The sequence below is a fragment of the Pseudopodoces humilis genome, chromosome 4 (genome assembly GCF_049639895.1).
Source record: "Pseudopodoces humilis isolate 2021_Gansu_Grassland_sample_001 chromosome 4, ASM4963989v1, whole genome shotgun sequence".
Taxonomy (NCBI): domain Eukaryota; kingdom Metazoa; phylum Chordata; class Aves; order Passeriformes; family Paridae; genus Pseudopodoces; species Pseudopodoces humilis.
Window position 1 is genome coordinate 44,790,783 of NC_142203.1, and position 13,912 is coordinate 44,804,694.

The following is a 13,912-nucleotide window of genomic DNA, read 5'->3' on the forward strand; positions in this document are numbered from 1 at the left end:
TATTTGCCCCCTGAATTTGATGAAATCCTGACATCTTCTGCAAAAACAAATTTAATTTAGTACATAAATCATTTTATTTAAAATTAAATGTGGAAATATAATTTCTTTTAAAGTTCTTCTCCTCAAAATTTCTACTTCCAACATTTTGTGACATATTTTCTCCCTTTCATCATTTCTTTTTCCTCAAGTAGTTGAGATTGACTTACCACACATTTAATTTCTTCCAACTCCTGTTTTCATTTCTAGCAGGAATTTAATGCTAAAAATGCTCCAGTAACATTTTATACCTTCCCTAGATTAAGCGTTCTTACATTTTTCTCTATATTTTTTTCAACTTTATTAATCCTTATGGTTCTTGAACATCCATATGCAAGTTTAACAAAAAGCATTGCTAGTCATAGTTTCATACAGTCCTTCAAAATAAAGGGGAAAAAACCCAAACCAAACCAAACCAACAAAATAAACCCAAAATCAGACACCTAACAAAAGAAGTTCATGTTCTTTCATCTCATGACTTCATTAGATTCTTGGAGTATTTTCAGATGTAGGACAAACAGAAGTTCAATGCAAATAGTTCGCAGAAAGGTAACCATATGCGATTAGAGTCATCAGCTGCATTCTGAAGTCTGTACAGCATCCAATCAGAGTCTGAATGACAACAGCTAGTTATGATATAAATTTTATAATATAAAATTGTGATATCTAAATATAATATAATGATAATATAAACATGATATATAAATGATGAGTTATTTTTAAATCCATACCTCTCTAGAGGCAAAACACCAACAGTGTAACCTGATTGTACTGCAGATAGATTCCACAGCATACCTGTGTTCAGAGCTAAATATTCAACTTAGAACTTGACTCTTAACAAGGATGAAAAAAACAATGAAAAATAGTAACTGACATACAATGGATTTAAATGTAATACATGTAACAGGCATATCCCATTTTTAATTCTTATTACGTTTCATTCCTAATCTTCTGCCAGATCAATCTTAAACAAATTAAAAAAGCAAAGAGTAATTGAAGCAGGGGAGTTCAGTTGATTATCATTCCACCAAGGTTTGTTCTTCCTCATCCAATTCCATGCTCTCCAGGATTCCCTGAGATAAACCAATGCAAAAAATGGCTTCTGAGAAAAAGAAGTATTAACCCACAAGCAGTTGTCTATAAATCCATTCCCAAAATGAATGAGAATTTTTGAATGTCTGTTTCTATCAGTATTAGATATGAAACACAACATGGTAATTTAGAGATGTATACAAGGAAAAACATTCTTATAACATAGTCTATTCAAATGTGCTTTCATACCATATATGCGCTGTTGGAAAAGGACAAGTCTGTTTTGCAGGCAGTACAAAAAAAAATCGGTATTCTTTAAAGTGTTTTTAAGAGGGTCAAGTAAAATGGCCCTACTGAGAAGCAGAACAGAACAATGAGCAGCTGACTTCATCCTGCAGGTGGTGAATATGTGCTTACTTCTCTACTACTAGTCAGTGTTGTTCCTGAACTCTCACCTGATCCATAGACTAAGGAAGGCTCAAACAGCATAATCTATTATAAACACCATGTTCCCTATTGCCCTCTTTTAACTTGTCTGGTGTGACTTATTTATTACTTAATCTTCAGCAAAGTTTGCTATCTTAATCAAAACACCTGACAGAATTTTTCAGTACATGAACACGTGGTGGAAAAAACGCTGTGGCTTTATGCTCTAACTCTACCACAACACTTTCCCTAGCAGCAATGGAATCATCTCTTACCAGCAACTTGCTGAGTAGGTCACAGCATGGTGAAAACTTTTTTTATGATGTGCACCACCTCCTTTCCACTCATTCTGCTCCTTACAGCTCCACTGCAGCACACTCCTTCTCTCATTCACTAAAACAAAGCTTTACTAGTATTTTCCTCAATATCTTACAATCCTTTGTATCCTTTTCTCTGTTCCTTCTGTTGCACAGGTATAGTGCAAGAAAGCACTGCCAGTAGCTGCACTTTTGCATCAACAGGGGAGCCATATTATGATGCATATGGTTTTCCACAATAGGTTTTCCATCTCTGAAACAAGGAATACAGAAGCTCCTTGCCCTGCAAAGGGGAAATATTTAGAGGCAGTTTTTTTGCAAAAACATGCCTCTAATTTGTAAATGAGACACCATTTTGTCAAAATAGAAAACTTGTAGCTCCATAATAAATCCAGCATCAATATCAAGCAGTATAGCATGTGTTGTAGTAATGCATCTGCTACACTTAGAAATTTACTGTCAATTTTACTCTACTGAGCTCTCAGGAAAACTACAGTAAATACTGACAATATAATCTGACAGTCTTGCCATAGCTAGTGATTCTCTGCACCAGGACAGATCAGATTTTCTATAAAAACCATAACACAGTGCAATACAGCAACACTGCCTAATAAACGTAGTCTCTGTTTTTTCCTCTCTTCTTAGCAGCTCTACTTTGAAACAGTAGCAGCACAACCTTCTAGGTCAGAAAACAGAAAATCCAAAGTATATTTCTATCCTCTAGTCTCTTTACCAGTTTCAAATCAAAACCAATATCCTGCTAAATAAACTTTCCTCTTATTTTCATTAAAGAGCACAATCTTGATGGAAGCAGATTTTTTTTTTTTCTACCCTTTCCTCTTCAGCAAGGCTTATACAAGGTCCTCAAAGTGAGTTAGCCTCTGGAAGAGTGCATGATGATCTGAGATCTGCAGGAATCAATACCTACTAGGATCTATGCCTGACACAGCAATACTTCATTACACTCTATACATCAATGCTGCCACATCAGGTGTAGTAAATAAAGAACAGCTGTTGCTGTGATCAACTCTTCTGACAAGCTCCTTCTAAAGTGTTGTCAGCAGATTCATAAGGCCAGAATCTAATCTCAAAGGGCACTGCCTGCTTCTTTCTGCTACTTGGTCTTTAAAGCATAGCTATTTTCTTGATTTTCAGGAAATCTGCCTGTATTCAAGTAAGAAGCCATGATATGTGAAAAACTTCCTCATCGAATGTCCTTACAAAGGGAACAAAATCCAGCATCTCAAAACTGTACTGACTTTAGAGCTAAAAAAAAAAAAATGGACCACTACAATGACCAACCAATACACCAAAACCAGTAAAGAAGTTAATCTCTGATACAGTGAAAGTAGATTCCATTGGCTAAAGAAACCATTTTTAGCTCATATAAAAGGCTATTCTGCTTTAACTCTCACTGCTACATGATAACTATTCTGGGCTGAAAAAAAAAAAAAATTCCCAACTAGATACTAGCTGAGGAGAGCATGAATGAGATCATAAACATGACCTCCCTCTTCTTTCTAGGTTTGACCACTGACCTCTGCTCAATATTCAAGAAAGCATGCATTTCAAACTAGGTTACTGGGCAGAGAACAAGTGACATCACATTTCTTTACTTACTGTTCATTTTTCTGACTAATCCAAGTGCAGGTACCATCTCTGTATAAACACAACTAAGAATATGAAGGCTGAGTAAAAAAGACCCAGAAGCCTTAGCCAACTTCAGGAATGGCTACTCACGTGAATTATTGAAAAGGTAATGCATAGATTTACAGCACACCTCTATAAATACCCAATATATTCTTTTCTGCAGAATTCAGTAGGAAAAAGTTATGTTTAAAAACTATTTCCTCAAAATGGAGTAAGCTATCTCACAGAAACACATTTTCAAATGGTAGAAAAAGCATTCCTACAGGGAATTCATACAAAAGTACTAGTGAGCTATAAAGGTACACTGTAATTTAGAGCTTATTAACTTACTCAGTCAAAAAAAGCCCACAGGTATCAGCTGTAGTCATCATCCTACCTACCTCAGGTAGCATTCTATCAATAAACCAAAATCAGCAATTTTCAACTGTTTGCATATTTTTCTTCCCATCTTTCTAATTGAGATCAGCTCCATAAAAAGGTTTCTTTCCCTTAATTTTATGAGAAAACTAACTTGAAGATGTCAAACAGAAAGGCAAAAAGACATATGATAATTCATTGATGCAGTTCAAAGGTGCTACATAAAACACGTAAACAGGTTTCATCACTGAAGGCTGATCCCTTTTCCACTGTAGAACTTGAGTCACTTTCTTTTTTTGGAGAAAAAAAAAATTGTGTTAGTGTTCCCTTGAACATGCTTTGTTTGCTTCATATATAAATCCTATTCACTGGACAAACTTTTTTTTGCAAAGAGTTTATAAAATTCATAGAATCTCAACACTGCTGGCACATTCACTTGAACCCCTTATTATCAAAATTATCCTCATGTCCCTCATTACCCAAGAATAATCAAGCTTACTTGTACTGAAAATAAAGTATTTAGATGGTAATAATATCTATTTAAATTTGTCCTAATTTAATAAAAGTATTTTATTACAGAGAAAAATATAATCAGGTGACAGTACAAAAGTTAAGAAAAATTTATCAGTGTTAATTAATGCTTGAAGGTAGAATTATGTTTCTTTCAATTGGACCCATTAAAGGGGCTTTAATACAGATTTGCACAGCAAGCTGAAGATTTTCAAGTGCAGATAATGAGGCAAGCTAGTACTATTTTAACCCCTCTAGAGTATAATCAGTTGATAAGGTTTTGAAACGTTACAAGGTCTAGGACAAAAAGATTAGCTTTAGTTCTTCCAGATCAAAATTGAAACCTAATTAATTAACAATGTTATAAGAAAAGGTTTACTGCTATTTTTACATGTCTTTAATGTCATCTTCTAAAGAAAACAGGTTAAGATATTTTAATTTATCCATTGTGTGAATGGCAGAGGACTGTTCCCTGCTCCGACACTATCTGCTAAACTAATTGTTTGAATTTAAAAATTTCACACATTCCTCAAAAACCTCACCTTATTTTTTGAGGAAAAAACAGCATCAGTGATCTACTTAAGATACACACAATTATTATAAATTAAATACAACAGCTTAAAAATGTTTCCAAATAAAAAAGACAATGAAAACATTTCTGCAGCAATTTATTTATCAGACTTCAGAAGAAGTAAAATTCTAAGACAGTGTCCTAGCCACTTAAACATAGCAGTTAGAAATTATTTTCCTTGAAACAGAGAAGTGATGCATACCATGTCAGGGATACATAACTGCTGAGAAAAGAGTTTTGAGCCACTGCATAAAACAAAAATAACAGCAAAAAAATCAGTATAGCAGTCTAGACACTAATCTCAAAGGTTTAAGATTTTTACCACACCACTTTTAAAATAAATATATCTATATGCCAGATGAAGCCCAGTTGTGACTATCAGGAACAAAAGTTACCAATAAACCAATTAAAAAAACAAAAAAAATTAAGTGAAAAGTACAATGGAAAACACAAATACAATATTTTCTGTGCCGAATTTATGGGCAGTAATAGACAAGAATAATCGTATGTGCTTTAACAAATTTGAGTTTTTGAACGGTACACCTTGAAATGCTCCACACTAACTCATATTTAAAATGTTTAACACAATATGGAGTTATGCAATAAACTCATGACAAGAAAAAGGTCTTATTCATGAATATAAAACTGAAGATTACAACACCATATCTTAGGAGAGGTGAAAAACTGAAGTTGTATTAAGTAAATGGAAGTTCAGTGCATATACTGTAGCCCAAAGATACTGGACAGCAGAAGTTTTGAAAAATTATGATTTACACTTTTATTCCTAAAGCCTCAAGTCTCATTTTCATGAGTAACTGAGCACTTTTCTTCACTGCTAGATTATAAAAATGTGATTAAAGACCATATTACTTCTCAATCATAGTTTCCAAATTTATTATTTTACTTGATTTTCAGTAGTACCCATTAAAATCTCATTAATAATGATTATTAATGAAATATATAATGATATTCCATTAATAATGAAATACCTCATTACAAATTAAGCTCATTTAGCTTTCAGTATGAGGTAACTATGTGGATGTATCTTATCTAGGCTGTGGAGAATATGCTGTCATATCTATAGAAATTTTAGAAGTCCTTTTAGGTATGTCAGGATAAAGTCTAAGCACAATACAAGACAAGAAATATGATCTCATGTTCTCCTTATACAGCTTTCTAGTTACTTCTAGACACAATAGAAGCTTACATTTATGTCAAATTATGAGAAAGCTGATTGATTTTTCTTTTTTCCCTCACTCAGCATTAATTTACACAATCAGCTTTTTGGTGGCCACTCAGAAATTCTTAGATAATAAACCCTACAACAAATTATCTTGTTCCAACTGTTATCTCTGTATGATGCATGAAGGGGAAGAAAAAAACAACAGAAGACATCACTGGTTAATCTCAACTTCCTAGATGTAAAAAATTTGTAGACTGAAATACACAGCCTTCAAGTCTTTCTGTCTGTACTTTACAGAAAAGAACACTCATTACCATTACTGTCAAAATGCACATTTTCACAAGCAATCTATTTGCATGTTAATTACATAAATAGTATCTTTTCCTCCTTAGATGAACAAACAAGGAGCACATTCAGAAAAACAAAATAAATAAGAACACTACATTGTTTTTTAAGCCAGCTCCATTCTTTGATACCAAATCACTAAAACCTTGGACTCGGGAAACAATCCCTCTCTTGCTTCAACCCTACAGCATTCCAGCCAAGGGATGAGGCAAGAAGGTCAGAATGACATCACCTCTGTACACTGTTTTCACAAACAGCACTGGCACCATCTGGTGCCCTTCACAACCTGTCCCCCCAGCTCAATGATACTCTAAGGGAAGCTAATTGTAAGGGCTGCATTAGAGTTGTCAGGATCATCAAAACAACTTCTGTTCTCCTCATCTGTTAGAATCACTGAATCACAGAATATCCTGGTTTGGAAGCAACCCCCAAAGATCATTAAGCCCCACTCCTGGCTGTGCACAGAACAAACTAGAATTACACCATGTGTGAATCACACAATGCCTGAGAGCGTTGTACGAACGCTTCTTGAACTCTGGCAAGTTTAGTGCAATGGCCACTTCCCAGTGCCCAACCACTCTCGGGGTAAAGAAACTTTTCCTAATATCCAACCCAAACCTACCCTGACATCTCCAAGCCAAACCCTTGGAACCTGTCACTGGTCATCAGAGGGAAGAGATCAATGTCTGCCCCTCCTCTTTCCCCTTATAAGGCAGTTATAAACCACAGTGAGATTGCAGATGGTCCCTCAGTCTCCTCCTCACCAAGCTGAACAAGCCAAGTGACCTCAGTCACCTGTGTCCTCCTCTCAAGGGGGCTTCCCCTCAAGGCCCTTCATCTTCATTGTTATGGTACCCAAACCAGCCCCCAGCACTGGAGGTGAGGCTGCCCCAGCTCAGAGCAGAGCAGGACAATCCCCTCCCTTGCCTGGCTGGTGATGCTGTGCCTGATGTCCCCCAGGACAGGGTTGTCCCTCCTGGCTGTCAGGGCACTGCTGGCTCATGTTCAGTTTTCTGTAAACAAGGATCCCTGTATTTTCTGTGGGGCTACTCTCCAACCTCTCATTTCCAAGTTTGTATGTATATCCAGAGTTTTATCATCCTGTTGACAAACTCTTCTTTCCTGGCTGCCAGTTTTCCATGGTTCTAGTTACAATTTACCAGCCTCTCTCTATTTCCACATGGATGATGTAAACACATTACACCATCAATTTTAGATTTCTGATCAATTACAGTTTCAGCTTCTGAAACTGATCTGAAAGCAACCTCATGGAGATGCACATCCCAAGTTCAGATGCTGCCACAGCAGGCAGCCTTCTTAAAAACACAGTACAGCATGCATATTCCTATAAAGGTCTTCACAGTATTTTGCCTTTCACATAAGGACAGGATAGACAGGATATAAATGCAGGAATCACACATTGTTGGCTTCTAAATATGATTTGTGTGTATGCACCAAACACCATACACACCATACCTACAGTCATGAGGATGATATACCACACTGAAACTTCAGCCACTGTTGTAATACAAAATGAAAGTTTATTTAATAAGTAACAGTATTTTAATTTGATTTATTTATATTTTATATACTGTATTATTTTATAGATATTTACGTATTTCATAGATCTATATATTATATGCAATATAACATTATATTATATAATATATATTAAATATTGGATATAATTCTATAAAATATAAAGTATATAATATAGATTATACATGGGATACAGATAATATTTTATATATACATCATACAGTCTCTATAATAAACAATTATATAATAAAATATAATGTATTTATTGTACTTCATATAATATATAACGTATGTATGTTTTCTATGTATTTGTTTAACTATGAACTAATTCAGAAATAAATAAAAGGAGAAACACCACCAATACTGTGGTGGGTTTTTTTTAGGCAGAAGGTGCAGCAGGTTAATTATTTTGTGCTTGTTAGGATGGCAAATCTTACCAAGATGTGCATGGGCACATTACAAACTTGAACATATTCAGAGCTCTTCTAGACTTAAATCCAAGTTTAGGTTGGACCATAGGGTAAGATGAGGCAATGAACTGACAAGATTTTTCAGAAGAAGTTTAATCTAAAATAACATAAACTTTTTGGGTAACAGATCAACTGTCTGAACAATGCAGAAGAGCTTAAATAATACTTCATTAGGAATTTATCATCTCTAAATCATCTGCAACTTTTTTCTGAAGACACAATAGCAAATAATTTTCTCAATTTAGCAAACATAAATATGTTGTCAATGACAAGATTTTTTAACTGCTCTATTAAAACATAATATGAACCTGTTCTAGAGATTTTATTTTGCTGTCTTTGGCTTGCAAAATCTCTAAAATACTTCTGTCCTTGACTTTAGCTTTCTGTTTTTCTCTGGAAACAAACAAAAAAATAGACACTTTATTAGTCATAATTTGGTGTTAATCATTTGAATTTTTCATGTCCTGATAATGAATGTCATTTTAAAGTGCAGAAAATTAAATTATCTGAAGCTGACAGGCCCTGCAGAATTAATCAGGGAGCATATGGCAAGTGACAGCAAATTACATCTGTAAACATCTAATGCAGCTTTGTTCAAAAAGAAACAGAAATAAGAGATCTTAATATTTTTAAAGCAGCTGAAATTATCTGTCTCTCATTCTTTCCCACACAGAAAGTGTACTTGAACACAGAATGAGCAAAATGCTTTTGTCCCTTCTTTGCAATATAGAATCACCAAGCTACTTGAGTTTATGAAGTCCTTATCTCTATTACATGGCATTTTTCTGTCTGAAACAATGCTTTTGAACATCATGGATAATTATTTTACTATATTCCACAGGGATAGAATGTGCAACTTTTACCTGCAGAAAAAAAAAAAAAGCTCAGAAGCTTGAGTAAGGGGGATGAACAAAGCCACTTTATGTGGTTAATAAGTGCACATCTATTATCATCCCTGTGACACTTTGCTTTGTTTAACAAAGTACCTCATCTGCTTTCTTATTTCTTAACTGAGTTCAAATACTGATGCCCTTGCTGGTTTCCATTTTAGGAAGAAAGAGAACAAATGTTGCAAGAGTAAGGATATTCACATTCCTAAGTGTAAGTCACAGTTCTTATCACATATGTGTGACTAAAGGGCTGAAAAATATATATTCCCTAAAAATGTCCAAACATTTCAGGCAATCCCAGCACCACAGGTGACAGAAGCAGAAACTCATTCAGATTATCCTTGTTCTCACAATACAGTTAAAACTTTCATCATGGGTGGTATCAGCCACCTATGGAAGCTAGAGAATCCTACTAGTGCAACTACCAAATAAGGAATGTTTCAGAGCTGGAAGGGAATGAAATACTAGTACACATGAGTCTGTAAATCTGATCTAAAGTGGATGAAAATATCCAGCTGTATGCAAAAGGCTTGATATGCCAGTGGGCCGATTAACAAAGAATCCACAACTCTCCCTTGGAGGGAAAGCTCCTAGACAAGTTCCTTCATTGCTGGGGCAACAAAATGAGTTTTGCAAATTTTATGTACTCCATGTAATTCTATGTACCCCACTGGTCCTTCCCCATTGCTCCGCCCCGAACCCTCAGCTGACTAGTCCTGATGTCCCCATATAAACCCTCGTTTCCCTCTGACTATCCAGTCTTTCATCCCTGACCCCTTCACGGTAGCTGGCATTCTCCTCATCCCTGGACCAAGAACAAAGGCTCCTTGTGAAACACCACAGGAGGCTCCTGTCCCTCCTTCCGTGTTGCCCAAAGAGCTGCAATCACCCAACAGCCCTTTTCAAGGCTGAGAGCTGAGATCGCTCTCAGCAGGGTAGGGAGTGTCTGTGCCCTCGAGAGTGTCCTTCAAGGACATTTCTCTGGGAAGGTCATGGCACCCAGACTGCCCAGACCGTGACAGCTGGCAACCGAACATGGACCTCTGTCAGAAGTTTCCCTGAGAAGCATCTCCTCCAGCTTTCAGCTGCAGGACACAAGCCACTTTTGGGTTAGCCAGCTCCCTGAGGAGAACCCTTCCTATTCTACGGAAAGCTATCCAAGGGATGACCGGACCCTCGCTGAGGCCTTCTGGGGAGGATAGGAGAAGAGATCCCCCGAAGACCAGTTGACGGACCAGCAACCCTACAGATTTCTGTTGACCCAGAGGGCTTCATGCTGCCTGTAGAAAAATTGTGAGTTGTTATACTGGGGTCTTTTCTGTTTTCCTTTTCCTGTTGGGTGTGGGAGTGAAGAACTGAGGATGGGAAACAAACTGAGCCATCCTAAGCTCAGCCCTCCTCAGAGGTATTTTTATTACCAAGTTGTGGGAACCCTTGCTGTGGCAGAATTTAAGTTTTCTAAGGGTAACTAAAGAGATTTGTTCATTGGGTTTTTAAATATTTTCTTAATGTTACAAAGGATTCTATGCTCTTGGGGGAGTTTTGAGGCAACGTTGGGACAAAATTATAAAACATTCAAGTGGGTGGTGATTTATCGGTGGCAAAGTTCTTTTCTTTAGCTCATATTATCATTAAGTCAGTTGAAAAATTCGGGGAATGTTCAGTAAAGGTTCTTCCCCATGTTCCTAAACCCGCTTCACCACGTGAGGGGCAATCTTCAGGAGGTTGTTGTGGTATTGCATAGGACGGCTGCTGATCCCCTGATGCCTCCCGATCCCCTCTCCCCCCACCAGGACAGCACTGGTCAATCTGCCCTAGACCTCCCCTCCTCCTCCACCCTATGCCAATCTACCCACTCCCACCCTTTGCTACTGCTCCACAAAATGGGCTGGCAACATAGCTAGCCCTGCCATTTTGTCACCCCTATGTTCAAGTTTTCCCGCCTCCAACCCTCAAAATGGCCACCTCCCCGTCTCTCCACCACCTTTCTCTGTGCTTCCCACTGCGTCTGGCTCCTCCCTTTTCCTCGCATTGTCAGTGGGTGTAACCACATCAGGACTTCCCCCTATAGCCAGGAACTCCCCTTCCTCGTGGACACCACCCCTTCCGTAAACTCCACCCATTCTGCTATTGGCTTCTCCCCCACTGCCCAACCGCCTTCCGGTTCTCATCCCAGAACCAGAAATGTTAATGGCGGCAACTGGAAGGAAGTCATTCTGGCTTCCACGGCCTCATGCCATCTGGCAGATCTTGTCCGTCCAAAAAGGCCCCACACTCCACTAAAGCACCCTCCATCCTCTTTGGAGGATGAGAGTAGCGAGTCCTCAGACTCAGACTCGAACACCCAGTCTGAGGACCCCTGGGCCAAGACTCAAAGGGAGGCCACCGAGGAGGGAGACTGGGAAGTGGTAAATAAGATCTCTCTGCCTTCCCAGTTGTTCACAAATGCGGGAGAAGGCCAACAGCCAACAATTCCTGGGACCCCATACCCTACAGCGAAATTAAAGAACTAGTTAAGGCGGCAAAGGAACATGGCCGAGGATCCCAGTTTTTCAAAAACTTTATCAAAGCCACCTTCTCCTCACACACATTGGTCCCTCACGACACCAAAAATATGATGAACTATCTCTTTTCCCCAGATGAATAGATGCTGCGGGAATGGCAGTGGGAAAAAAAATCTAAAGTTCTTATCGCACACTTATTCAAAAGATGCCAATAGACCCAGTTTGTCTGTTGAGCAGTTAGCAGGAGAAGGTGACTTTCAAATACCAACTGATCAAGTGAATGCTATACCAGAAGCTGCACTGCAGGAATAGCCACCACAGCCAAAACATCTTAGCTCCTCACCCCCGATGATAACATACCAACACAGCACTTTATTAACATCAAGCAAGGGGTTGATGAAACATTTGTGAAATTTGTAGACTGATTAAAAGTGGTCCTGGAAAAACAACTAGAAAGCCCTGAGAATCAGAAAGATTTGGAAAGAGGTTCTAAACAAAACTGCTCTCACAAATGCTAACATGTAATGCACGGCTTTACCCCTTGACAAGGAACCTACCATTGAACAAACGGTGAGGGCTTACACCAAGAATTCCTCCACCAAAAATACTATGGCAGAGGCAGTTGCCAAAGGCACAGTCACAGGGTGGCAGGAGCCTTTGCTGTGGTTTCCCAAAAAGACGAAGACACATGTTTCTCCTGCAGTGAATTAGGACATTTTCTAAAAGACTGCCCAGAATGGCTGGCCCCACAGGACAATTGTAAAAACTATCAGTGGCCCAAGGTACAATTGCCTTATTAGCAGCACTCGGGAAACTTCCAGCACAGGGCGGGATGGCCCCGTGCTACAACAACAAATGGGAAGCTGTCCCACCCCACTCTGCCCACCATTCCGGAACACTAGAAGAATACAACATCGGTTCTGGAGGTTCCTCCACATATGAACTCCACAAACTCAAAGGTTCAGGTGGGAACCCAGCACCAGCTGGTCAGTGTGTTGTCCATTGACTTTTCTGATAAAACTATAAAATTTCAACAGGGAAATCTGTGCCACGTGATGGCCCTTGAAATGTTATTGAGGACTCCATCAATGGGCCAGAACAAATAAACATTTTACCAGAAATTGTAACTATAATCTCAGGGGATGAGATTTTCATCTCATCTCCTGTGTCAACCCACCATGCCAGCTTCCTCAGGGTCAACCTATTGCCCAAGTGTTTTACTACCTCCTGAATATCTGGAACAAGTCCTTCTCAATCCCACCGCGATGTGGACACATATTGTGGGTAACAATAAACTCATGTTAGAGTGTGGCCTGTTCTGTCATGGGGAAAAGATCTCCCATCTAGGGATGACAGACACTGGGGCAGATATCACAATCATTGCCCAGTCTGAAAGGCCACCCACTTAAGAGTTGTGACCTGTGGCTGGTATGATCTCAGACATCGGGGGTGTTGCGGTTTCTATGTGTAGTGTATGCAGTGTTGTTGAAGGTCCCAAGGGCAAAATGACAACCATCTGGCCATTTGTGGTGAGGGCCCCTATCACGTTGTGGGGCAGAGACTTGTTGTCCCACTGGGGGACTTCCATGCACATTGCCTGTAGGGATTTTTAGTTGGGGCCACTGTAAATCATGCAAACATTACCACTCCTCAACTCACCTGGAAACAAGATCATCCAGTGTGGGTTGACCAGTGGCCCCTTCCCAATAAAAAATTGAGCACTTTGGAAGCCCTCGTAGAAGAGCAACTTGCCAAGGGTCACATCACTGATACCAACAACCCTTGGAATTCCCCTATCTTTGTCCTGAAAAAACCCAGCAAGGATAGGTGGAAGCTCCTCCATGACCTCTGCAAAATCACCAAGGCCATTGAGCACATGGGGTCTCTGCAACCTGGCTTGCTCACACCCACAATGCTGCCTTGGGACTGGAAGATGGCAGTAATTGACATCAAGGACTGACTCTTCAACATTTAACTCCATCCCCGAGATGCCCCCAGGTTCATCTTCCCTGTCCCTTTCTCAAACAGACAAGTGCCTCATAATAGGTACCAATGGCTGGTCCTTCCACGAGCAATGAAAAA

At 38.9% G+C, this 13,912-nt stretch overlaps 1 protein-coding gene across 1 annotated transcript in view; it reads right to left on the reverse strand.

Moving 5' to 3' along the window:
- Window positions 1-13,912, reverse strand: part of CNTLN (centlein) — a 197,961-nt gene that overhangs the window by 149,773 nt on the left and 34,276 nt on the right. The window contains 1 exon segment of the mRNA XM_088054637.1: window positions 8,745-8,829. Within this exon segment, the coding sequence (XP_087910763.1) occupies window positions 8,745-8,829 (85 nt within the window).